The 27,098-nt window shown below is 36.6% G+C and overlaps 1 protein-coding gene across 4 annotated transcripts in view; it reads left to right on the top strand.

The window, feature by feature from the left end:
• Nucleotides 1–27,098, top strand: part of ANKRD27 (ankyrin repeat domain 27) — a 44,604-nt gene that overhangs the window by 6,135 nt on the left and 11,371 nt on the right. For all 4 annotated transcript variants that reach the window (XM_040571089.1, XM_040571086.1, XM_040571087.1 and 1 more), the window contains exons 2-21: nucleotides 3,451–3,581; nucleotides 5,793–5,903; nucleotides 6,977–7,133; nucleotides 8,617–8,771; nucleotides 9,093–9,152; nucleotides 9,245–9,298; nucleotides 9,386–9,451; nucleotides 9,526–9,602; nucleotides 9,974–10,095; nucleotides 10,970–11,048; nucleotides 11,889–12,021; nucleotides 17,397–17,489; nucleotides 18,261–18,388; nucleotides 18,809–18,891; nucleotides 19,669–19,784; nucleotides 20,573–20,665; nucleotides 21,047–21,244; nucleotides 21,557–21,616; nucleotides 21,711–21,830; nucleotides 25,975–26,019. In XM_040571089.1, the coding sequence (XP_040427023.1) occupies nucleotides 3,480–3,581; nucleotides 5,793–5,903; nucleotides 6,977–7,133; nucleotides 8,617–8,771; nucleotides 9,093–9,152; nucleotides 9,245–9,298; nucleotides 9,386–9,451; nucleotides 9,526–9,602; nucleotides 9,974–10,095; nucleotides 10,970–11,048; nucleotides 11,889–12,021; nucleotides 17,397–17,489; nucleotides 18,261–18,388; nucleotides 18,809–18,891; nucleotides 19,669–19,784; nucleotides 20,573–20,665; nucleotides 21,047–21,244; nucleotides 21,557–21,616; nucleotides 21,711–21,830; nucleotides 25,975–26,019 (2,052 nt within the window). In that variant the 5' untranslated portion in view covers nucleotides 3,451–3,479. The remainder of the gene's footprint in view (nucleotides 1–3,450; nucleotides 3,582–5,792; nucleotides 5,904–6,976; nucleotides 7,134–8,616; nucleotides 8,772–9,092; nucleotides 9,153–9,244; nucleotides 9,299–9,385; nucleotides 9,452–9,525; nucleotides 9,603–9,973; nucleotides 10,096–10,969; nucleotides 11,049–11,888; nucleotides 12,022–17,396; nucleotides 17,490–18,260; nucleotides 18,389–18,808; nucleotides 18,892–19,668; nucleotides 19,785–20,572; nucleotides 20,666–21,046; nucleotides 21,245–21,556; nucleotides 21,617–21,710; nucleotides 21,831–25,974; nucleotides 26,020–27,098) is intronic.

Below are 27,098 nucleotides of genomic sequence, written 5' to 3'. Positions count from 1 at the left end.
CTAAAATGCCAGAATTGAAAGTTTCAATGCAGTTTCTTGTGACTTGACTTCTTTTTGGAGCTCTCAAGCTCTATCATTCAACACAGTTGTTCAACAGTCATGTAGTGAAAGAAATGTCTACCACTAAGTGTTTTAAAACTGCTTATATGTGGTAACTCATGAACCAGAACTGAAGATTGTTTCAAAATTACTGTGATGATCTGTGAACTGAAACAGTTCTTCAAGTCTCTTAAGTTGAAGACTCTAGTCTCTTTATTTTTTTCAGGTGCAGGCGATGACTTAAGAGCTGTGTGAATCAAATAAGTCTCATAAGAGCAAGGTTTTCTCTGGGAGTTTCCCCACCCCTCAATACATCTCTTCCACCTGTTTTGCCAAGGTGTTAAATGTTGTTCTTAATTTCTTCTTAGACAAAGCTTCTTGCTTTTTTTGATAATGAGGTACAGGTTTCTAGATAAGGGAAGTTTATAGGATGTGTTCCTCTTTCCCCTTTTCTGCTATGGGAAGAACTCCTTGGACTTAGATTCATTAAGCTGAAAAGCTGGCAATATAGCTACTGCAATTGGAAGCACTTGTGCAGTTTTGCCTCTGCAGTCTGATGCTCAGTTGCCTTTTTGTGTCAGTGTGCTCTTCTGTTATCTCCTCTGCTGCCCAGTGCGTGGCATCCAAATCATCTTCTCCCACATTGTTGTGTGTAGAAGGTCTTGGCAGTCTCATCTACCACTTGACCAGATACTGAACATGAATTCACCAGTAAAGGCAGGTGAAGATGTGTTAGTGGACTAACTATGTTAATAAAAGCTTGAGTTAGAAAGCTTGAGAGATCATATAATCCAGCCTCCTAGCCTCACTATATCCATATCACCTTTCGTAGAGGTTTGTCTGACAGGTTCTTAAAGATTTACCATATCAGAGGCTTGATAGCTTTGCTGAGCAATCTAAAACACGTTTATCTTCTTTTGAAAGTTGTTCCTGATCTGTAATCTGAGTCTCTTTACTTAAACTAAGGCCTGTTTCTTCTTCAGATATGTTAAAAAAAAAAAAAAAAGAAAAACTCCTATCTGCAGATACAGGGGGAAAAAAAAAAGCTGTTTACTGAGACCTTGGTGCATCTGGGGATTTTTTTACCTATTTCATGCAGTTTCTTCACCATAAGGAACATGCCTCAGATCCTGCTTCCCAGGCATCTTGCCTTTCTTGCTTAAGATTCTTCAGTCAGTTTCATCTTCCCTGAAGTGTAGCACCAGGAAAAGAGCACAGGATTCCGAAGTAAGTCTTGTCACAGCAGACTATTTTATGGGCTGCACAGGTGTTCATACAGCCCTCTGCAGTGTTCAACTTGTTTGTAAGAAGTTGATGATGATTTATGTTTGGACTCCAAGCTGCAGTCATTTATGGTCTGTTGCCTAGCCTGTTATTCAGAGAAATGTTTTCCATAGCTGATAAGTACTGCTTAGTGAAGTCTGTCTTATCACACACCCGTGGAGTATCAGTGCTGAGATGTTCCTGCAGCAGACCTGCTGCTGCGCTGCATTGCATCTCTTCATTCCCACATTGCTGGCCTAGGAACTTGCATTGCATCTGCCTGATGGGAGGTGTTTACAGCAATCAGCTGTGGAATCGCTACTGATAATGCTGTTGACCCATGCACTGCAATAGGACAGACCTTGTGTGAAGCTGTACTTTTACAGGACTGGATGTCTTTTACTTGCTGAACTTGGCTAGTCTTCTGAAGGTTTCAATGGATAATCCTTTTCTCTCCGATCCTCTAAGTAAACTTCAAAGCTGTGTTCCAAAATGGTTTTGGGACTGCTAACTTAATATTCTTTCACAGAAGCTCTTAATGTTATCATTGTTTGAAAGTGGATGAACTATTTTGTTTAGAACTTCACCGGAAAACTCTGCTTGAGGCAGTTATCTGGCACTGCCAAACTTCAGTGGTTCATGCTGAGGTTATCCAGGCTGTAAGTAACTGCTGATAACTTCATAGTGGAAATTGCCTGCAGGCTTATCTGATCATGTTTGTGTTAAGTTTTCCTTGTGCCTAATTATAAGGAAGCTTCAGACTGTATGTAGATCAGTTAACAGACTGTGGATGAGGTAGCAGCATAGCTGAGACTGAAAGACTATCTAAAAATCTGTGGGATTGGGTGTATTTTTTTTCTGCCCTATTAAACTGCCATGCTATGTTTTTGTGTCTCTTTCCTGATCTATGGAGAAGGATGCGGTTTTGGTACAGCATGAGGTAGTCAATATCACGAACACAACAGAATAAGCATTAGAAGTTCACACTGAGCAAGTAATGTGTGAAGTATAACACTCTTGAAGAAAACAAGAAAATACTAGTTCTCTAAGGATGACCTGCTCAAACTGAAGTTCTCTTGCTCTTCTCACCTATTCCTGGGACATATAGGTGAAATTGCAGGAGGAAATCATCCAATTTCTGTTCCTTGACTCCAGGGGGAAACGTATAAGACAGACTACTTAAGCACTTTTAAGCCTGTTAATCTCCATTCTTCTGAATAAAATAATTTTGAAGTTAGTCCAGAAAGGTCCTATTAGGATTTTTCTTGCCCTTGTGTCTAGAACATAGTTTTTATTGAGAATTTAAAATGGAGGAAGTAAACAAAAGGTTCAGTGCCTCCAGAAGTCATCTTTGTCCTGTGGCTCACCTAGTGGTAGCTCTTCCAGTGCCTAGAGATTAGATTTTCTGTCTCCAGGCACTTTTGCTCACTGTTTTGCCAGATTTTGTGTCAGGCTGACTTCAGATTGTTGAAACCTTTTCCATGGGAGTGGAATTACCCACAAACATTGGATTTCATGGTGTCTTTTAAATTATGACTTGGATATTCATATCTTCTTGTTGTACTTCTTTCCTATAAGTTCCCCTGGAAAGTTGAGGATTATTTTACACAGATTCCTGTTGTGCTGGCTGGGTGTCTCATTGATCTGTGTGAGTCAGTAATTGTTACATAGGTAAGTCTTAAGACTAAAATGAGCATATTGTGGAAGCATCAATGTCCTGTGATGCAATCTGCTGCAAAGGAGCAGTCAATTCATCTCTTCTGGGTTGTTTTAGAAATTAGCAGTACAAGTTACCTAGTGTGTCAAAGTGGTAATAACGTAGATCTAAACTTCTTCCGTAAGCTTTGTCTAAACATATCATATGCTGTTAGACTTTTAACACCTGAAAGGGGTAAGGAAACATTATAAGGATAGCTGTGTAAAGGAAACTTTTGTGAAAAGTTTTGTGAAAACTTCTTTCCTAATAACTTTTGTGTGACTGTAGTTGCATTCATGTTAAGCATGCCATTCACAGTTCATATTAAGACCTGAAACTGCTTTTTCTCTATGGACAAGGAATCAAACTGTTCCTGTGGTATTTCCCTATATTGTACTTTCACAGATACCATGTATGATATATTAACCGTTCTCTATATGGCTTTTTTTAAGAAAATCTCCTTGGAATATCTGAAGTCCATATGGCTATGTATGATGAAGATATCTTGAAAAATCCCTTTTATTTGGCCATTCAGAAGCGCCGTCCTGATCTCTGTACCAAAGTTGCAGAACTCCGTGGTATTGTAAGTATACAGTGTATTTAAAAGTTGCTTAATAACTAGTAGTGATATGCATTTAAATCATGCCTCCTAAGACTCATAATGATCAGTGCAAGCCTACCTGCTAACTACATGCTTATCTGATAACATGGACCTCTCAATAAATGCATGGTAGTAAAAGATGGAAGTGTGTGCTGTTTCTAAACTTCACACAAAACTATTTTTCTTTGGTATGAGCAGAGTTGCGTGTTCTTCTACTTGCTTGTAAAGCTTAAGGTAGGATTGACCTCCTGAAATCGTTGGTGGACAGACAATCACTTGTTTCTGACAGCATTTTACATAGCAAAACAAAGCTAACAAACTGAGCTGGAATAAAAAAAAAAATACAGTCCTTTGAGAAGTTTGATTTGAATATTCTGCAGTAAGTCTTGATCCAAATAACGCATTCCAAATGGAATATATATATTCCAAATATATATAAAAATATATATACGTATATATTCCAAATAACCCATTTTATTGCTACTAGATTATAAATTTAAGCCTTAATTGGGTAGGGCTCTTTCAATTTTTATTACCAAGGTGGTGCAGGTTAGCAGAAATGCTAAAATCTGTTCGCTGGTCTTATCTGTATGCTGTTATCAAATATCCTTGACATCCTTATCCTAATTTTATCCTTAATTCTTTGTATTAACTGTACTGCAGGTTTGTATGAACTTGCTAGCTCTTAGTGGGTATGGCTATGGCAGTGTTCATATGTAGAACAACAAGCATATTTCTAAATAAATACTTACTAAAACTGAATACGTAGTGATTTGTAGAAGTTAAGAAGAATACAGGAGAACGTGAACAATGAATGGTTGAGCACTTAGCTTGTTAATGCAAGAATCTGTCAAATATTTGCAGAACTCAATGTGCAATTAATAGTCAAAAATAGTCTCTGTTCTCAAGTCTGACCTCTTATGCTGGTGATTCTGGTACTGTTGCTTTACATTGCTAGGATAAAAATTTTTGTATTGAGTCATTGTCGTTTCTGAAGAAAAAAAAATCTTATTTTAGGAGTAGAATTGTCTTGAAGACACAATTTCTGGAAGTTTCTAAGTACAGGAAGAACTCGGAACGTTTGCTTCATGTTCCTTACCAATGAGAGATCTTTTCAGCGTGTATAATGTGTACCTTGTATTGAAGGGAACACCAGTCTTCTGTTAGAGTACAGACTTCATGCTTCCTTCACTTTTTTTCTAATTGCATTATACTTTCCTGTAATTAGAAAGTGCCGATCCATTGCTATACTCCAAAGTACTTCAGTTCCTCTGATTGAAAAAATGTAGTCTGAGTGGAGAATAATGATTAAAAGAAAATTCCAACACTGATTGGGTTAATAATAGGAATGTAGATTTTGTACTGAAGTCAAGATGCTTAAGATGACGTTACTTGCCAGCTAGTGGTAGTCATTTTGGTTACCTCAATAGACAAATGGTGAGTTCAGTTACTCTCTATTATAAATAAATGCCTGTTACTGTATTAAATCAGATGTGCATGTTAAGTTACGATTTAGTCACACTAAAGGTTAATGTGGCAAAAAGGACAAACTTTCAAAAAGGAATGAAGTTTTTAGTATCCTTTTGCTCTGTTTTGTGTATCAAAACAGTCTAGTTCTGATCTGGTTATGCCTGGAGTATCACTAAGAAATAAATTGGCAGTGCCAACAGGTTGTTCAGGTTGAAAACTAGACTTGCGTAGTGTATGCAAATGTTAAAATGTGTCTTGCTTACTAATTAAGAATGTGTCCATCTGCCAATCTTTTAGTTACAGTAGACCCAAGTTGATTTTTAACTTAGGTTTATTCTTCATTCAGATAGGATTTCCTTTTAGTTTGAAAATACATTGCAATTTTACTAGCTGCCATGTTTAGATCATTCAGATGACTGGTGCAGGTAACTTATATGGGATTTCATCTCCTCACTATTGTTTGCTTCAGTTCCATCTGTTGTCATTCAGATAAGTCACGAAATTAAACTTTAGTTAGCTATATGTCTAAGAATGGCTCTTCCTTTCTATTAAAAAAAACAAACAAACAAACTGAAAACAGCTCTCAGTTGCCACACTTGCTGGTAAATGTGTATAAGCCAGATTTAACTGCGTGCCTCTAAAGGAGTACAAAAGGCAAAAGCAGTCAGGGTTTAGCTGGTGATGTATTGCATTTGTCTCTAAGTTGTGTTTTTTTTTTTCCAGGTATTAGTTCCATGCAAAGGAAGCCTTTCAAGCAACAGTATTTCTACCTGCCAGTTTGAATCCTATGTTTTGAAGCCACTAGAGGAAAATTTTCAGACCTTAAGTGGAAAGGTAGTTCTGTTTTGATATCTGAATGTGGCCTGGGGACACTCCAATAAATGATTTGCTGCAGTTGGTGACTGACAGTGTGAACTAATGGTTACAGGAGCTAGTGAGGAGTTGTAGCTAACTTGCAAAAGTACGTTGCCCATCTAAGCCGGTTCTAAAGGTTATATTGCTTTCTAGCAAAAGCTGAGTTTTGGCACGTACATGAGAATAGTTGTCCTGTTTAGATGGTGTTGCTGCCTCTCATTTTCAGCTTACTACTTTGTCAAGCTTGTCTGTGTTTTTTAGCTATTCTATCTTTGTGAACAAAATGGGTCATCCCCACTTGTGGCTGTTAGGAATTTTATTGCAAGGCAGAAGGACTGTTATCGCTTAGTTAACTACATCTTCAGCTTTCAGGCAAATAGTAGCTTGCCTATATTGCATGCGGATTCAAGCTCACCAATGCTTAAGACAATTTGGATGGTATTGAGTTGTATCTGAGGCCTGATTAATTAATTCAATAAATAGAGTAGAAACTTATTCTAAAGACAAGGCATGATAACCAATGCTAGCACTGCATAGGCTTTTGATGAATTTTTTTAACTTGTCATTTGTGCAGTGCAGTCTGAGATATTGCATTGGTTTGCAAGCAGTCATCTAGATCCTCCTACTGCAGATACTCACACTACAATTGCTTTAGAAGATGAGCATGAAAAACATAGGCAAGATATATGGTATTTTTCTGAAGCTGGGCTCTGGACCTCAAATATAAGTTGTTTTTTGGTTTCCTTTCTACTAAAAGTGCTTTAAAATCTGCAAATAGTCACTTAGTTTGTAGGATGTCAGAAACCTCTTGTAATAGTGAGCTTGTAAGGAAAGTGGGTATAAGCAAGGTTAAGCTACCTGTTGCAGGCTGAAGGAATTCCAGCTTCAGTCTACACAGCATGAAGATACAAAAAAATCTCAAATCTGTGGCTTTCTTGTCTTGCAAGATTCTCTTCTTTCTTTGAAAATATAACTATGCAATGCAGAAGTCAATAATTATGTTTTGTTTTTTTTTTTTGAAGGAGTTTTACACAATCTTTTTTTTGTTTCAGGAGATCTTCATACAAGGAAACCTCATCATTTTAGGAACTGGTTTTAGTCACCATCTCTCGGTCCCTGTACTTTTTGAAGAAACATTTTACAATGAAAAAGAAGAGAGCTTTAGTATTTTGTGTATAGCTCATCCACTGGAAAAAACAGAAAGCTCAGGTATGTATTGAAGTGATAAGTCTTGTTTGCATGGTGAATAAATTAGTGTCTTTGTTTAATATATTTTCTTCATTCTGAAAAATGCTGGCTTGGTTGAAAGCTCCCAGTACTTACTAACATACTGATGTGGATGCTGGTATGTTGGTGGAAAGACATACTAAGTTGCTGCCAGCCATACTTCAGTCTATATATCCCAGTCTCCACAGTTTAAAAAAAAAAGTGGAAAACCTGATCCAGCTTGATTTTTTTTTTTAGCAGTGCTCTGTTTAGTGTTGAGTGCTTAAAAGTAGTATTTAATCTCTTAAACATGACATCTGTTTTCAGATGTAAGGTGGATGCACAAGACTGGATTGAAATAAATTTTCACAGTCACTGCAGTGTTTAGATGTTGTATTGCATAGCTACAAAGCAGTGCATCTGGTGGTTGTCTCCCCATTTTGTTGAATGTGTTACTTTTTGGCCAAGCATTGAAAAGCCTCTTGATGAGGCTGGAACACTATTTCCAAGGTTATTAAAGTTTTGAATGTATCAGGGTTTTCATTGTGAAATTTTATTAGAAATTTGTGTTAGCTAATTAAAAGTAACTGAAGCTACTTAAAACGCATGCTTTTTCTGAAATAGAAGGATCTGGTCTTAATACATAACGTTCATTTGAAATAAATAATGACAAAATGAAGTGATGCCAGACAAGTGTGAAAACAGTACTGTGAGGGAAGTATGAAAGGAAGTTATTCTGGAGAAAATACATATAGACTTAAACTACAAATATTAATGCATGTATAAAAATATTCTTGTGGAGTTCCTTTTTTTTGCTATTATTTAGTGTAGTTGTATAGCGGTCTTTCAGAAGTGAGGTAATTTGTAATTTTAAAGTAATTTGAAATGAATGAGAGCTAAGCCTGTTATTAGCTAGCCTTTGGTTGCAAATGAAGGGTTTACCTAGAGAAATTTTCATTAAAAAAATACATGAATTTGAAGTGAGGGATCCGATTGTGTTATTCAGAAGGAAAGTGGATTTGCTTTAATGTTTACATGGAGCGATTTTGCCCTCCCATTCAGAGAAAAGCTTTCAGAAAAGAACAGGTTATGTAAAAATCCAAAATGGTTTTTTTACTGTTTGCTTAGAGCACACTGACTTCCTGCATGGGTATTCAAGTCAATACGTTGATGTGCTTTTCTTTCAGGCCTGTGCAACGCAAGTTGAGTTGTGTATGTGGCAATAAGTTACCACACAGCAAAAAAGCATGCAAAATCAGTTTTAGCTATTCCGAACAAATGCTTGATGTAAAAGGCAAAAGAACCAGCTCTAAATGTGGTTATTTAATTGCATTAAGTTCTCTTAGTTAAAAGCAACACCTTCAGTTAAAAGTATATTAAGTTGAATTAATGTTTCATTGCACACAAGTTGGCTAGGTATCTAGGGACAGAAAGTACTTTACCATGCTTACATATTCAATGAATTAACTCTTGGGTTTCGTTTTAGGTGAATCTACAGCTTCATCAAATTCCTATTCTCTTAAAAATATTGAAGATGTTAGAGAATTCTTGGGAAGGCACTGTGAGAGATTTGATAAATACATAGGATCTTTCTACCGAACATTTAAAGAACATGAAAGGAAAAATCTCCGCCACTACATAGTCAGTATCTTGTTGCTTGATGTTTAATTTGCTAAATATAATTCCTGTCACTGCTTTAGATATCTTTGTCCTGAGATTTTCTGTGTCAATCTTCCAAAGTTGTGGGAAAGGTGGGAAGGGAGAAAGAATTTGTAATTGCGAATTACAACATCTTAACTGTCAGGTTAAGGCAGTTGTTCTAGCTAAAAATCTTATCTTGCTGTAGTTGATACTGTACGCTTCTAAGGCAGGAGAAATTTCCTTTCTTTGCTTACTTATGCTCTGTTGCTTCAAGTCAGATTAACCCAAATCTAAAAACCTTTTTATTTTTTTCCTCTTCAGGATTCTGTCAATGCGCTTTATACCAAATGTCTCCAGCATCTTTTGAGAGATTCACACTTGGTAAATACTCCATTTAATGCACAGTACATGGTGTTACTTAAGCAATAAACTGTCTAACTTCTGCTGTTTTTTGGCTTTTCTTTCTTTTTTAGAAGATGTTTGCAAAGCAAGAAGAGCAGATGAGTATGATTAAACAAGCAGTTGAAGTAAGCTTCTGAAATTAAGGAAAATAATTGGCAAACTATTTTAACTGTTCCTTTTATGCTTAAACTACTGTGATTCTTTCCCCACAGATGTATATCCACCATGCTATTTATGATCTAGTCTTTAAATATGTGGGGACTATTGAGGCAAGTGAGGTGAGTTTCTTTGCTAAAGATTAGTTATATTAATTCAATGCATTTTAAAAACCTGTTGTTTTTCTGTTGATTAGGATGCTGCTTTCAACAAAATCACGAGGAGCCTTCAAGACCTCCAGCAAAAAGACATTGGAGTAAAGTCTGAGTTCAGGTGAGAGATGAGTGTAGATTTTTGAGCAGTCACTGAGATCCTATCTTAAATGGGTCTCAGGCAGGCCAAAAAGTGGAATCCTTCAGACAGTAGCAGACTTATTTTTCTATTCATTTGAAATAGAAAAATAAAGCTTTGCAAGTGTTATTTTAGGGCAGCTGTTGTGCTGATCTTTATCTCCTTTTCTTTTGTGTTCTTGTGCCTAAGGTTCACTCTACAGGGTGCAGAAGTGCAAGTGTACTTGGAGTGGGGATGGAAATTTTTTTATGTCACTTCTCATTTCAGCTCTGAATACGTTCAAACTTCAGTTTTGGACATCCTGCACAGGAACCGTGATGTATGCTAACAATTTATTTCAAATTATTTCATAGTTTTAATATACCACGCGCAAAACGAGAACTGGGTCAGCTGAACAAATGTACTTCCCCTCAACAGAAGCTACTTTGCCTACGAAAAGTGGTGCAAATTATTATGCAGTCTCCTAGCCAAAGAGGTAAGTAAATAGTGAATTAATTGATTTTAAGCTTTATTTTTCTTAGCCAGTATGCACAAAGCACTTTGGTATGTAAACAGCTGTTTGAATTAGTCTTGTGGGCTAACAGTGAGATTGGGGTCTACTTTGCAGGTGTTCAAAAAAGCAAAATGGATGTGAGATAGATGCTTCCCCATGATGTAAGATGGGGTACTTGGTTAGGTGTGTGTTTTAGCTAGAGCATCTGAGAAGTTTGTACATGTTAGGACGCTTTCTCATGTAGAAGAAATGAGGGTGATCCATTTTAATGATCTAGCAGCGATCCTCAGTGTTTCTTGTCTGTGCTTTGTGATAATCTTGAAATCAATACTGTTGAGATGCATCTTCTGCAATGTGCACTACTGAGGGGGTGGTCAGACAGGCTTTCCATCTGTTGTATTCAAAGTGCCACTGAATTCACAGAAATCATTCTGTGATAGGCTTGCCTTTCTGTGATGGACCTCCTAATCTGATATTTATTTTATCAAGCCTGGAAAGAGAAGGTAATACCTACTAGGTAAATGGAGCAGTATCCTAAACTAGTGCTTCCTTCACAGCATCCTTTCCTTTCTTCAGGAAGACTCTTGGGATATGGAAAAGCATGTCAACTTAAAGGGTAGCATTTGCAATCAAGAAGTTTTGAGCTAGTGCTTTGTCTCCTCCTGTGTAGAAAGGAGGGAATGCTAATCAAATACTGCAACTGTATATATTTTTTGGCTCCTGGCAGCCTATTTTGAAGGGACATTGAGAACATACTTCTGAAAGGCTGCTTTGGTTACTTAATACACTGTCTACTAAGAGAGCTGATCCTTAATCTTAAGAGGCATGACTAATATATGTAATTTATTTCTTCTAGTTAACATGGAAGCTGTGTGTGCAGATGATCTTCTCTCTGTTTTGCTTTATTTACTTGTAAAAACAGAAATCCCAAACTGGTATGTAACTTCTTTGGCTATACATAGCTCAATTGTATTTTACATAACGGTGCTGTAGGGGCAAATGTTTTTGGATATTTAGTAACAACCTACCCAAAGTGTAAGAGGGGCTGCTGTAATGCAATAAGCTATTTTTAGTAGGACAAACAGCAAAGATGTGTTAAATGTGACAGAATTAAGGGCCTATCAGGAATTCTGGAAGTGCTGTATGTTTTGATTCCCAGTCTAGAAAACAATTTTAATGGGGGGATCTTCCGTTTACTGGATCTGCATGTCCCATATAGACTTCATCTATGATGGAACTATAACCTTTATGCAGATTCTATGTGCTCGATGCACTTTGTGTAGAGAAATAGTTTGAATGCTTAATTGCTTGCTTCTAGTTCATGGCCTTCTATTTATCTCACACCACTGCCAGGAAAAACATATCTAAACCTTTCATCTGTACCTGAACTGAGTTGTTGTGTTGGTGTATCCCATATCTCAGATATTAGCATTTTTTCCTTTAATATGTAGATATTAATTTACGCTGGTGCTTATGATGCTTGAAACAGTAACATGCTTGAAACTTGTGATGTGCTCTTACCACTGTCCTTATCCCATCCTTCATGTTCTTTATATCCAATTCTTAAATTTTTATTGGACAGTTAAAAGAAGTAGTGTTCTGATCCATTCACAAAGCTCAAAACAGCTATGGTTTTGCTAGCCTAACAATTTCTTTAGAAGCTTTCATAACCCGCATTTACTGCCTGCCTGGACTGCCTAAGGTGAGTTGTTGTATTAAAGTGCATCTTGCTATAGTGATATCTTATCTTTAGTGGCTTTAACTTTTTATTTCAGGATGGCCAACTTGAGTTACATCAAGAACTTCAGGCTTTGCAGTTCAGTGAAGGATGAATTGGGATACTGTCTAACCTCAATTGAGGCTGCAATAGAATATATACGACAAGGCAACCTCTCTGACAGATCAACAGTAAGCTACTCTTAAAGTTTGTTAAATGTGATTTTGATAAACTTGTTGGACTGTACCACTGTAGGGGTAAATTGGTCAGAAGAAGCAAACAGCTAATATAAGCTCCTTTTTTTCCCCACTTTAAGGAATTGGTTAGGAGGCAACTGTACCTGAAGCAGAAGCTAAAATATTAGAATGGAGTCCTAGTACTGCAGCAACACTTGTTTGCTGTACACTCCTAGAGGAAGTAGTTAAATGTTAAGTTTGCCTCTTCATATGATCAGAAAAAATGACAGACCTATTTTCAACAGCTGAATTTTCAATAAGCTTTTAATACCTCCTGTAGTTGTGGCTGTGAAAGCAATGCAGTACGTCAGAGTAGGCATAGCTCAAGCTTACACACTTTTGTTAATTTTAAAAAACCTGGCTAGCAGAATGGAGATTGCAGTGTAATGTAAAATTAGTAAATCTTCATAGTGTTTAAATACCAAGTGTTCGCAGTGTAGATGACTCTGCACCAAGTTGATAGTTTAATGGGAGCACAGGACTGTATGATATTAGGTGGTGCTTGAAGGTCAAGTTTGGCTCTCAGGGTTTCTAACCTAGCAGGGTTAGGAAGCTTGTGGATGCGTAAGTTATTTGCTGCTGTGCAGCTAGACCTTCAGGTCAAATCCCTGCAGGCCAATCAAGGATGATACTGATGTGACTTCAGAAACTTTTGTAATCTTAACACTTTCTAGCTTATTTATTAAAGGAATCCAGTCTTAACTATTCCTTTTAAAAAAAATCTACTATTGCAAAACTAGATTTTTGTGATCTGATGTGGAAATCAAAAGGAGTGAACTCGGAATTGGAATGAATTCAATGTGTCTCAGTCTGCCCAACTGTAAAGCAGGGGCTGGCAATGGCTCAGTGTGCAGCGCTTGGGATGGGACAACATGGGGCACAATCTTTAAAGAAAAAACACTTACCTGTCATTTTAGTCACTTGCTGGTTTTGGTTTTGTTCTTTTCTGGGATCTTTCCATGAACTTGTCACACATGAGTTTTTGTACACAAAAAAAAGGCACTTTCATTTTGTGTGTAAAGAGACTGTGGTATTTCTTGTTTGTATTGTATTTAATTCTGTTTAAGAAAAAAAATAAAAATGTTGGTTGAAAAGGAAAACAACCTGCCAGTCAACTTTGCTTCCTGCAGTCACTTGGCTGTCATTAATAATCAATGTACAAATAGCAATGCTGATGGTCTGGATGGAGAACTGAAGCCAAAGTAGAACTGTCTTCCACAAAAATATGAACAAGTTGGAGAAAATAAACTACTTCCTGTGAAATGCCTGGTCCTATCCTTCCTTACATGGCTGAGGATAGCATTCTTTTTACTGGGGTTGCCCTCTGACTATAGCTTCTTGATAAATGCTGCTGCCAGAAAAATGGACTTATTTCTCTGGGAGGTGTTTGTCTTGAAATATGAGAGATGAAATATCTCTGTGCAGTTGACATAAGGGCAGTCTCATGCTGCTTATATTAGTGTCTGCCTGCACTTATGAACAATGTATATTAGTGCAATGTTTCCTTCCATATCTAAGCTGGAAGAACTCCAGGCTTGGAGTGCTAGTTTCCTGCTTTCTACTTTCAGTGAGTGTATAGGGAGCAAACAATGTGAAAGGCAGAGTAGAGGAGGGGAGTTCCCAGGTGTCAATGTGGCTTGGAGATTAGATGGAAAAACAGCAGAACCCTGAAGACAAGGAAATGAGTGACCCTTTGCTCTCTAACACAGATGAAAAGAAAAGAGCTGCGCTACCCTTTTCCCTGGTGTAAATGGAAAGGGAGAAGAAGGTGGCAGGCAATGAGGAGACAAACTAGGTAGTAGGTAGCTCCTTGACAGAAAGTGAGAAAGGGGAGTGAGGAGGTGGGAGAACATGGCAGGAACTTCTGATGGAGTTGCTGTCACTTCAGAGACTTATTAGTTGAGATACTTCCTACTTCCTTTATCCTATGGTAAAAGAGAGCTGCTTTGACCTTCAAGGGGCAGCAGTTGTCAGGTTGATGTCCCATGGCTTCTGTCTCCAGATTGTGCTCAAAGGGGTTGTGGGATCTGAGCAGGAACATTGCTGTGCCCTTGGCCTTCATTACAGCCCCTCATGTGGCTACATTTAATTTTATAGATGGCTTCAGATAGAGCTTCTGGCAGCTGATGAATGCTTTTTTTCCAATCCATAATGAAGCTAATTACAGAAGGAGAACTCTGCAGGGAACTAGTGTACCTTGTGGGATCATGGGCATATCACCTTCATGTCAGTAAGCACTTGGAAACCTGCTGAATTCCTTCACCCAAGATGATGTGAGTCTTGGAGAGACATTTTGGGTGGGGGTCAAGAGGAGGAGAGAAGTATGTAACTGATGGCACAAGAGAACTCCATATTATTTTCTGGTGCTTGTCAAATTTATTTAATGGGATTCCAGTTAATGAGTATTGGATCCTTGTTAAATTTCTATGCACAGCTAATATGTAGCAAGACCTAGCTCAGAAGGTTGAGGCAGGGAGCTGGTAAGAGCCATGCACTAGAAAATTAGTAGTATTTAGATTTTTGCATAGAAAAAGCTGTAGGTGACCATGAAGTTGGAACTGAAGAAGTGCACGTAGGAGAGATCAGGAAAGGAAGACTAACAAGCTAAGGATAATAAAGTTTTTGGGATGAAGAGTGGGAGATCCTTTTTGCAAGTCCTGAATTATCTATGGAAATCGTCTTGGATTAGGTCTATTTGTAGATATACCCTTATAGGTACATATCTTTTTTCTATGTATAGAAAATAGTGTTAGATAAAAAGCTCATTAATATTTGGCTGTATATCCAAATCCAGGTGATCAGATTTAAAATCTAGGTGATACAGATTTAAAATAAATCTGTCATACCAGAAAAAGTCCCATTCTAAGCAAAACTTTATGTAACTCCTGGAGTTGAAGTAAAGCTGTTACAAGCAATTTTTGTCTTTGAAGGCCTTATTTTGCTTGCTATTTCGACCAATATCTAATTCTTCTGCCATTTCTTTTTTTCCCACTTTCTTACTATTTTTAAGACACAGGGTTTCACCTGAGATGGACTTTTTTCTGATTCGTATAATAAAATAAAGATCTTCTCTCTGTGTAAGGATTGCTGTCTTAAATTGCCCTTTGAATTTTCCCACACTGTGGAAGGGACGACATTAAAAGTACACTAAATTTTATTGGTTATTTGGATTCTGAGGGGGGGAAAATGCAAAACATGGGAGCAGCTCATGAAGTTCTGATGAGAGTTGTCAGAAACTGACATCTGTAGTAAAGCTTTAACATTTTTTCTAGTTAATAAAAGTTTTTGATCTTTTGATCAAATATTTATTCCTGATCACACTGAAGAATCTATCTAAGGAGATCGCCACTTACATGCCTTGTAATTCTGGAAAGACAACTTTTTGCTGAAGTACTTAGGTTTGAAAAATCAGTGAAGGTCATCACCTTCATGCATCTAAACACAAAACCAGTAAAAATAATTTCAGATCAGCCAACAACTTATTCTTCATAATAAGGTGAAGTCTGTGCTAATGTTTTTTCACCCTTCAGTACAAGGAAAAAAAGTGTTTCTTAGCTTAGCATAAATAGCACAATACAGCATGCCTACCCAAATAGTTTATGCTTTAAAAACTGTCAGCTCAATTATATTATAAGGGAGGGAGAGCTTATAAACATACAACCACATGGCTTTGTAGATGTGTTAGGAATGTACAAACTGACTTGACTAGTGAATTTACAGAGAGACCTTTATGAAAGAGATCTTAATGTTGTGATAGGGAACAGATCTATATTATTCTGATTGTAGCTGCTCAGTTTCTACTGTGATCTTGGATAATTTTCTATTCTAAAATCTATATGAATATTTAAAGTACTTAAAGAAATTCTGTTTATAGACAATTTACCATGAAGTACAGATCTCAGCTATTGTCTCTGTAGACCTCACAAACACATTTCTAACAATGTTATTGGCTCTAACAATGGAGGGCTTTTTAGACAGTTTTACAAGAGACGTGTGCTGATTTTTGAAATTCCTTGATGATATTTCTAGAAAATCCTAACTTAATTTTTGGTGTTCAAGTGATCTTGTTTAGTTGCAGTTCACTAGTTTCTGAAAGTTCATGCTGACTTGCTACTCACGTTAAGAGCTCAGTCAGACATTATTTATATCTGGTATTTACTGCAGAAGCCACAGCATAGATCTTAAACTATCAAAGTTGATCTGATAATTGTGTGTGTGTTCATCTTAACTGCAGTGATCTTCAGTTTGGTGGATGCTGGGAGTCTTGCCATTTTTAGGGGTTTAGCTGATTGTGGTCAACCGTTGTCTGTGGTTGGCGATGAATGTCATTTCTTTGGTTATATTTGGATGATGACTATGTGTAAATGTTTTCATCTACTTTATGTGAAGAAAAGTGTTTTCTTTGGATTAAGGTTTTATTTCATGTGATGTTCAATGCTGCCATTTCAAAATCTTACTTGAGAATTTTCTACTGTTTTTGGAAGCATATATATTCTTTTAAAGTATATCTTCAGATTTCTCAGAAAATAGGAGCTGCCATTGTGGGGGTTGAGCTACATGTCTACTTAGATGAATCTGCTGTTTTCAAGAAACTGGTAGGAAACGCAATACGAGTGAGTCTGGTGCAGAGTAATACTTCACGTGGCGTAACCTTTTATTTTCCAGTACCCAGCAGAGAGTTCATGAGTGTCTTTGAGTTAGAGTTACAACTGGGTGATCCTGTTTAGTGGCCACCAGTAGGCGTGCCTTACGTGAATTTGTCAAATGGCTTTTTGACTCCATTTATACTTTTGACATTGGCAGCACCCATGTCAGTGAGTTCCACAGCAAGAGAACATTTTCTCCTCTCTTGCTTCTTCCTACTGCCTTCCCAAACCTAACGTGATGATTTTGTTGGGTGTCACAGTTTTTTGAGGAACAGTGAATAATCATTCTTTCTTTGTTTTCTTCTGACTTTCTGTGATTTTATAGACTACTGTTGCACAGTCAAATCTCTTCCAGAGTGAAGAATCCTTATTTGTGTTCATGAGAAAGCTTCTCTACAGGTCTTAAAAAAAAGGCAACAGTTCTTGTTGCCCTTGTCTTTTCTGGTTGCCTAGTTAGCTCATGGAGAACTACAGTAAAGGAATATTCTAGTGAACATCCACTTATTTTTTCTTTGGACAGCAGTTGTGCAGTCCTTTAAGCCTTAGAAATAGGATCCTAAATATGAAACTGACTAATAGTTTAAAAAGTGGTTAATGGATGATGTATTTTTTTTTAGCTAATAATGTTAAGCTACTTCATTTTTGCTTGTATGTGGATAATTGATCTATATATTTTACCTTCAGGAATCTGTCAGACTGTGTGACAAGCTGCTTTTAAGACAAAGGATGAACTTGTTGTCCCAGATGTCTGCTACTCCGATAGATTGCTTATTTAAGGTAAATAATGGTGGCATTATGTATGTACTATTTATTTCATGTTTGTATACTATCCTTTCTGATTTTCTGAAATCTAATGCAGTGTTAATTATGTTAGTACTACAAAATATATATTAGTAGTTGTTAAAAGTGTGTTTGTGTTTCTGTGCCAAAACATTACTAAGTTAAAACAGTTTTATGGATTTCAGTGCCTAAGAAATTTGGACTCAGATGAGGATGAAATGCTACTGCTGTTGGTGTTGATCAGCCCATTTAAAGCACATATAGCTGCTGGTCTCTCACTACTTTCAGTGCTTAAAATTAAAGAGGTTTCTAAAATAATCTAAATGCAGTCACCTGACAGCTACTTCATATTATGCACTAATCTCATATTGTCATTCTAAAGGAATTTTGCCTATACAAGGAAATAAAGCAGAACTTCTAATTATGTGTGTTTGCAGCTCATGGCTAGAGACTTAGTAATTGTACAGAAATGTTTTTTGCACAGGGGGAGCTCAATTTTGTGACTGAGTCTAAAGAGAATAATGGGAATTGTTTTAATTTTTTTTATAGAAAGCGTAGTAAGCCAAGAACATTCTTTTTAATACTGAATGCCTGTTAAGGGGTTTTGTGCTGTGACATTGTTAATTTCTGCTTTCTAATGCTTGAATACATGTCTTTAATAATCAGTTCCTTTGGTTTTGTGCTTTAGTAAATTACTTTTTTTTTCTTTTTTTTTAAACGCTTTTTATATCGGTTCCTCATTCTCTCTCTTTCCTTGGCATTTTGTAGCATATTGCTTCAGGTAATCAGGAGGAAGTGGAGCGATTACTAAGTCAAGGTGACAGTGACAAGGACACCATACAAAAAATGTGTCATCCACTTTGTTACTGTGACAAATGCGAGAAGCTAGTTTCTGGGTAAGCACTTTTCATCTCTGCAAATACAGGAAAAGCTAGGTACAAGTCTTAATCTAAGATTTCCTTTAGAAATCATGCTGCTTTCAGTTTCAGAGGATGTTGGGAGCACTTCAGAATATAAGAGAGAGCATACATTCATATGGTTTCAAAAAGCAGAAGAAATATTAGGAGGGTACTGAATACCCTGGAACCAGGCAAATTTTGTGATGGAGGCTGTATGTCTCTGGATGAGTGTAGTGCGGAATGTTTCTTCTCTTGAGCCTAACTTACACATCATGGAGAAAAACACTCTCAACAAGTATAAAGCTCTGTATAGAACAATTTGTCAGTATGTAAAGATCTGTATAGAATAATTTATCTCTTCATCTCCTCATTCCCCTGCAGCATAGATAACTGAGCTGCTTTTAAATCGTTTTACAGGAAACTGAATGATCCTTCCATTATCACCCCATTTTCCCGAGATGACCGGGGATACACACCACTTCATATAGCTGCTATCTGTGGTGAGTATTGTTGTTTTTTTCATTAATACCTTCTTCTCCTTATTATCTTTATCTTCATGTTAGTGTCACTTCCAACATTGCATTATACAGTGAATTTTGCATTAAATTGTTTTCTGCATATTAGCTATGGGAACTGGTATCTTGGCCTACACTGAGGTTACTGAATTTTCATTTAAGCTCAGTTTCTTATGAGTAGATTATTGTTCGTTTGCTGACTGTTTACTTTTGCCTTAGTGTTTACTACAGTAGTCCTTCAGTTGTGAAAAAAGTAAAAATGTGTCATCAGAAAACAGTCTCATTTTTAAAGAACTGGCAGATTGAAAAATTAATAATTTCTTTGTACTGCAGCCGACTATGCATGGGAGATCTGTACTATCTCCTGACTTGTAATGTTCACCATGCTATGGATGTTACATTTATTAGAAGATACATTAACTTTCTCTTTGAGTTTTTTTAACTACCTCCTTTCTTTTATTATTATCGTGAATCCCAACATGAGAATGCTTTGTGTGACATGACTTTATTTCACATCCTTTTCTTACTCATAAGATACAAATGTCATTTGCTTTTAGCTGGAGGTTCTTTTATAGAGCATTGACCTTGAGATCTGACCTTACTATGCAACAGGAAAAACAAATACCAAGGAAGTAGGAAGCAAATATATAGTATGTAGAAACATAGTATGCAAAATGCAGGATATTATGTTTAAGTATGAAAAATAGCAATATTCTTTTGCAAAGTTTACTTTTCTCTTTTAATGACTGTATGTTTTTCAAGGGCAAACATCATTAGTGGATTTACTAGTCGCAAAAGGAGCCATTGTCAATGCTACAGATTACCATGGTTCAACTCCGCTTCACCTTGCCTGTCAGAAGGGATATCAAAATGTTACAGTAAGTACTAAAAGGCTTAGTTAGAAATAAAATCAAATACTTAACCTAAATAATAAATGTATGACTCTTACTAAGCTGCTCTACTGTTACTGTCGTTTAGGCCTTCTGAGGTTTTACTTAGATTTGTATGTGTTGTCAGAATTGAGAATCTCTCAGCGTCTGTATTTGCATATTTTATTTTTTCCTATATTAGAAGGTTTTCTGCTATTTATAATAACCAAGTAATTGGCAGGTATGTATGCCTGATAATTCATCTGTTTTATTAATACAAACCTCTGGTACATAGTACAAATGGAGAGCCTGTTAACTTTCTGCTCTTGATTAAGGCAAAAGAGCCACTGCAGTCGTTGTGATTAATTAAACGACTTCAAATTGTTTTTAGGATAGACTGTGTATGTTAATTATTGTGTACTTGAATGTTGTATATCTAAGATCCTTGAATTACTACTGCTTAAATTAATTTATCTTCACTTCTGTAGGCTCTTAATATACAGGGTAAATTAGCATGTAGCATATATGTTGCAGTGTTCGCTGCAGTAGGTGATTCATTTTTTCAATGACAACTCTGAATATGTAAGCAGCAGCTTTTATTTGGTTCTCAGGGTGGGGCAAAAACAGTGCAGTAATGCCAAGAGGGACTGTATTACTATTTGAAGCAGGAGAGACCTAGACAGTTTTTCATGAAGTGCTTCATCATACTAGAAACCTAAAGGAATATACAGAGTAGCAATTGTTTGTCCATTAATTTTTTAGTTACTTAGATGTCTATTTTTCATTTTTCTCCTAAGCTTCTCTTATTGCACTACAAGGCAAGTACTGACGTCCAAGACAATAATGGAAATACTCCGCTTCATTTAGCCTGCACTTATGGTCATGAGGATGTAAGTAATTGTTTTGTGACAAACTAAATGGACATCCTAATGGAATGGAATTAAACTGTGATGCCAGTTTGCACTAAACTTGCATGTGTGAAAAAGTAAATAAAAGAGATTCGGAGGGTAGCTATTTAATTCTGTAAATTAGGACTTTATTCAGTAGTTCATAGCAATTTTTATTATGCATTCACATTAAAGATAGTATTATTGTGCAAATTTAGTTATTTGATTTTAACTTTTTCGTTAATGGCACTGAACCATAAAAGCCTGCCTTTTAGGCAAAGGATTATATGAGTAGCTGTGAAAACAACCTGTTTAGGATTGCGCATGTTACATGAATTGAGAGATGATACTATATTTTATTGATGGCTTTCCTTTTTTTTCCAGTGTGTCAAAGCTTTAGTCTACTATGATGTTCGTTCCTGTAGATTAGATACTGGCAATGAAAAGGGAGATACTCCTCTCCATATAGCTGCTCGTTGGGGTTATCAAGGGATCATAGAAGTGCTTTTGCAAAATGGGGCAAATCCAGATATTCAAAACCGGATGAAAGAGACGTCCCTACAGTGTGCATTAAATTCCAAGGTACTCCTGTTTATCTTCCAGCTTTGAGTTCTTTCTGATGCAATTCCACAGGCGTGTAGATGCTTACCTGTTAACAGGTTTTTGTGGTCTGTTATGAATAAAGTGGAAATGTATGCTTGCCTTTGAGGAAGAAGGGTCATATTTTAAATCTAATAGCATGAATGCAGTCTCTCTATAGTACAGACCATAAAATTGTAAACTGGTACTTTTAATTTGCTCAGTGATAATCTGTTACTAGTATTAGGTTGTCAGCTAATTTGTGTTTCCATCAGTGGAGTTACATTGGTTTTCTTTATTAATATTTTTATGCAGATTTTGTCACTGATGGAATTAAACTATCTAACGTTTGAAAGGGGACAGAGTGCTTCTGAGGTAACAACCAGTACAAGTTGCTAAACTTGTTTGTGTTTAACATGCTTAATCTGATAATGTAAGTTTCTCTGTTTGCTTTTTTGCCAACTTGAAGTCACCACTTAGGTCTCCTCAGCACTCTGTGGAAACTTTCAGCAGAGGATCATCTGTCTCAAGCTTGTCATCAGCATCAATTGATACAAGACAAGAAGAAATAAAAAACAGTTATAAAGAGGTAAGACTGAGGTATAAGCAAAGTGAAGGAAGCTGGGAGAGTGATACTTTGCAACCCTGTTTTAAACTGGTTCTTCAGAAAGTAGCCTTTTCTCAGGCTTGGAAAATGAGAAGCTGCTGTCCTAAGGTGCTTCTCACCTTAGTATCTCAATACTTATTTTTCTATCTTATCAACTGCTCTGCTGTATATTTCTGGGGAAAAATTGAAAGCTTGTTTGGAGTAGTTGTTCAAATTTACCACAGTTAATGACATAATTTGAGATTTTGTTGAATTTTAAAATAATTATAACGGCAGTCAGTAGTCCCAAGGACCTTGCTGTCTTGACCAAGAATTAAATGCTATTGTTAGGTTACAGAATCTCTCAGGGAAAACAAACTAATACAAGCATACTGGCAAACAATGTATCAAACTGGAATGTTAGGACAAGTTTTTAAAATAGGCATAGGATATCAATTTTGTGAAGTGTGAAGAAGTACAGACTATCTACTGAATATATTTCATATGTTTTTACTGGTTTTGCTTTGTTTGTACCAACCAAGATTTCTTCTCTGAGTTTTCTGTCTTGGCTTTTTCTTGTGTGGGATCTCAAATCCATACTTTCCATTTGTGTCCTCCCAAGATTGTCATATCATCACTCCTGATATTTCTCTGTTTATTTTTTCTTGATCTTCCTGGTCCATTTTTTTCCAAAATGACCTTCTCAGTATTTTTGTTTCTTTCCATATAATTTCTTCATTGAAATTCTTCCTTCTGTTGAAATGTTTTTTTCTTTTCAAAAGTTCCTGTTTTTTAAAAATCTTCAAGAAACTCAAAGATGTAAAGTTTGATTGGACAATATTAATTCATGCTTCAGTGTCATTTACTCTGAGAGCCTTAATGTAGGAGTGTACCTCCCTGTTTGTGCAGAGTCAAGCTCTGTAAATAAGGTCTAATATACACCTGTTAGGTTGAGGATTTGCTTTTCCTTGAGGGAACAAATGTATCACTCCTGAGAGCTAAGACTGTAGTTTAAGCCAGGGAAAAAGATTACAAGCAGCTTACACCTTATATTCTTGAGGTTAATGACCTCCTCCTGTAATCCAGCTTTAGGTCATTTCTGTTTGCCAAGTTTCACATGGGCTCACTGCTGTTATTCTTACTAAGCAAAGAGGCAACGACCTAATCCTGAGAGATCTCCATAAAGGGAATGCCACTGGAAGTATAGGAAATTGGTAAGGTTGGTTTTCCAGATTTCAAGGCTTAGATAATGAATTAAAGGAATGCAGTGAAATCTTTATTAATCAATACTGCGCATGAATTAAACTTTTTGCTTCAATGAGTCAGTCATGGCATACGTCTTGTCTTGTATGTGGCTTGTTTACAACAGAGAGTAAAAGAACTAAGCATGTAAATTTGGAACTTCCTCTTGTCGGAACTAGTAATTCTCAGCATAAATTCTGTTCAGCAACAGGAAAACTGAGTATGCAAGTGAATTACAGTAGATTTCATCACCTGGCTTTCTGTTTAATCTATTTTTATATTTAAAGGAGAGTTCTATTCTTCCACAGGAGGGAGAAAGCAAGCTGGAAAGATGGAGAAATGCAAGTAGCAGACATTTTACCCTAAGTACTCATAATAAATCATCTATAAGCTGCATAACAGATGTTATACGTTTCTCCACTGCTAGGGCCTGAGATAGTTTTTAGAACAAGGAAGTTGTTACTTCTGGAAATAAATTAGTGGAACTTGTGGGTCTTAGGCATCTTCTGTGTGATAACACTGACCCCTGAAAATTGTGAAAAACTTTACATTCTCTGGTGACATTATTCTATATGATTAGGGAGCCGTGTCAAGGGAAATCTGTGGGAAGTACAGATCTCTGTAATACATATTGTCCGTTTTAGGTGTACATGTGCAGAGGCTGGGATACAGCTTAACTACATTCAGATGTCTGACAGACAATCGTCTTGACAGACACTTGTTTAGTCATCTATTTTCCTCCTTAATCGGTAAAGAGAAATTAGTACCTCCAGAGAGCAATTCATCTCAGACACCTTAGATGTTTGTTTGAGCTGAGTTGGACTCAGGTGTTGTTTGTTGACTGCCTTCTATTTTGTTGTTACCAGAGAGGGAGTTTAGATGACTGGCTCAGATTTAGATCCTCTGAGATCCCCTTTCTACTCTGCATGGTTGCAGAGAGATTCTGAAGTTTCCTTAAAAGTCACTTTCTGTTCTTGTAGAGTTAAGCTGCTCTGCATCCGTTAGCTGTATCTGGGCCTACCTAACCATTCTGTTTATCCAAATGTAACATTATTAAATATATTTAATATTGTTGGTATTTGTAACCTGACATTAAAGCAATAAATGATATAATTCTTTACAGAAATGCTGTAGAAAGAAGCTGATAGTTTCTTCACAAAATGTACAGTTTATCATAATTTGTCCATTCGTGCCTTTCAAAAAGTTAAAAACAGTATTTTTTTGCTATCAGCTGTCTGATAAATATTTCTGATTCACAGAATACGCTAGAGTTATAATGTGAATAACAACTAGTTTGTACTAAAGTGGACTACTTTCAACTTAGTTGAAAATAAGCAATTCCCTTCCTCCCCACCCTTCCAGGAAAGTGAAGACTGCTTGAAGTGCTGTAATGGTGAAACACAAGCTCAATGTTACTGATGTACAAGTTGCAATTAGTAACATAAGTAGAGCTATGAACTCTCAAGGAGTGTCCATTTATTTCTATTCTATGAGTAATAATGCCTCCTCTGAGTGATACTGTCACATGTGCTATCTAAAAGGACTGCTCCAAGAATAGTAGCATGCTTTCTGGAACAGTGGGAGGTAAAAATATTTTATTGCTCTCAATTATATCTTTCTGTACAGTATACAGAACACTTGATACAAGCATGTTGAGATGCAGCTGTAATGAACAAAGTAGTCATTTCCAGAGAAAGACTGAAGTGTGACTAGCTCCATGACATCTTCAGCTTGCATGGTGTTTCTTAATATTGAAACAACTTTGCTCACACAGCAGCATCTTTGGTGATAATGGCACAGTACTAGAATAATTTGCTATGATGATGAATCAGTCTTTCCCAAAGCTTATTGAATGATTCTTCAACAATCTGCAGATGCCAAACAAGCTGCCTAGTGATAATGTTAATGGAGTCTCCATGACCTTTCACTGGCAACTGTGCCATTCCTATCAGATCAGATCCCAACTCTTTAATGTGAAAGTAGAGAATTGGAGAGGTGTGGAGACAAGTACATCTCATTGTCCTGCTTTCACGAGCAATAGGGAGGGATCCATGGAATGGCATCAGTGCACTGCAGAGCAATTACCATCTCTTTTGCAGGGAAGCACCACCTTGTTCCCTCTGCCCACTTGCCCCTTTCTCCCATGCAGAACTCATAAGCAGAAGAATACCTACACAAAGCAGGTGCGCTCAGACGTTAGCTGGCCTGAATGTTTTTATTCAATTGGACTTGTTGCTCCCCTGGGAAAACTGTCTTGAGTTGAAGAGGTTTGGCTTTTGCTGGTGCTAACATACCCTTTGATATTTAAATATCAAACATTTTAAGTAAGAAAACAAATGTATTCCTTACAATCAAGCTAGGTTTATAAATGCTTGTTTTTAACATAGGAATAAACCAATAATCTGCAGATGTGAAGTGGGCAATTGGAAAGCATCTTATCGGTCTTAAACTGTTCTTTGTTGTCTAGTAAAATAAAACAATTTGCCATCCTTCGTGCTTTTGGTAGCATATAGTAGCTCAGCAAGAGCCCAGACAGTAGTAGTGTACATCAGCGTAGGAGTTTGTCCTGAGTAGATTTTTCTATAGTGTTAGGTTCACAACAGAAATGTATGGTCAGTTCCTGCTGAAGCAGAATAATGATGTGTATTAGCTTACATGTCTTTTGTTTAGGTAAATGCTGTTTAACTGAGCAAGTCAGAGATCATCAAATGGCTGCATATTCACAGCTTTTGTATTTCATAAAGGAAGAAGTTTTTTTTCTTTAAAATTTTATTAACAAATATGAAATGGGCCAGCACTAATCCTACTACGTGAGCTTAGAGGGTTAATAAAGGACACAGGATTTTCCATGTACAGCTTAATATGAATATTAACAAAGCAAATAAATTGTTTTCTTCATACATAGGTGGAAAAACTCCTCAGAGCAGTTGCTGATGGAGATCTGGAAATGGTGAGTCTTAGAATTGCTGTTGAATATTCACATTTAAGTCATTCAAATTGAGGAAGCTATTTGTAAATAATACTAAATGAAGAATGCTTTGCTAAGTATCTTCCTTCAGAAACAGTCATGTAGAGCTCATTTTCTACCAAGAATTTTCACTCCATATCCCCAAGTCATTTTAACTACAGTACTTTCCACATTACTCAAGTTCATGTAAAACTGTTCATTGTAATGAGGACTGTCCAATTGGATGGCAAGGTCACAGCTTGCATATCTATTAAAAAAAGGGTTATTTAAAAGTTCTTATCTTCTTCTGATGGCCTGAGGTCTGTCTCCATAGGAACAGAAGCATCAGAAGGGTCATTAGTGCTGTTGTAGATTTCCACTGTGACAGCCAGTTGAGCTTTACAAAGAGGAGGCATTAAAAAAAGTGCTATGGAACTGGAAGATTAAAAAAATAAAATATGCTGTGATTGTTCAGGAAGCCAAAGAAAATAACCTGTGTCATCATCGTAGCACCTGCAAACTTCAAAAGCACTTATACTTTAGATTGGAAATAATGATGTTAATCTTAATTAGCTGACCCAATGACAAACAATTCTGCATTTTGAATATAAAATTTAGCTTGCTTTGATAAATTTTGTGTGTCTTTAGTGGGGAAAAAAGTATATGAGGACAGCATGGAGGGAGGATCTACCTAGAATATGTTAAGCTTTATTCTCAAAATGTGTTTCAGAGTTATGTAGTAGGTTTTTGGGAGGAGGTTCTCAAGCTATACATTTTATATGTTTAGTGGCTGCTGAATTGGTAGATGATTATAGATCCATTATGGGTGGAGATTGTTAAGAATTGCCTTAGCCCATTGTATGTTGCTTGTAAGAAAGCTTTATATGACCCTAAAAGTTAATATTGTGTAGTAGTAGTCAATACTGCTTAACATCAATTTTTGGTCTTTCATTCGTAATGATTGGATTTGGTGGTCAGCAGTACACTGTGGCAAAAAAAAAAAAAAAAAAAAAAGAAAAGAAAAAGAAAAGTCTTCTCTATAAAAGAACTCCTGTGGAACAGCTAAAAGTCTGGCACACGGT

This window comes from Cygnus olor, chromosome 12 (assembly GCF_009769625.2).
Source record: "Cygnus olor isolate bCygOlo1 chromosome 12, bCygOlo1.pri.v2, whole genome shotgun sequence".
Classification (NCBI taxonomy): Eukaryota; Metazoa; Chordata; class Aves; order Anseriformes; family Anatidae; genus Cygnus; species Cygnus olor.
The sequence above is the reverse complement of the archived record's forward strand: the minus strand, read 5'-3'. Positions and strand labels throughout refer to the sequence as shown.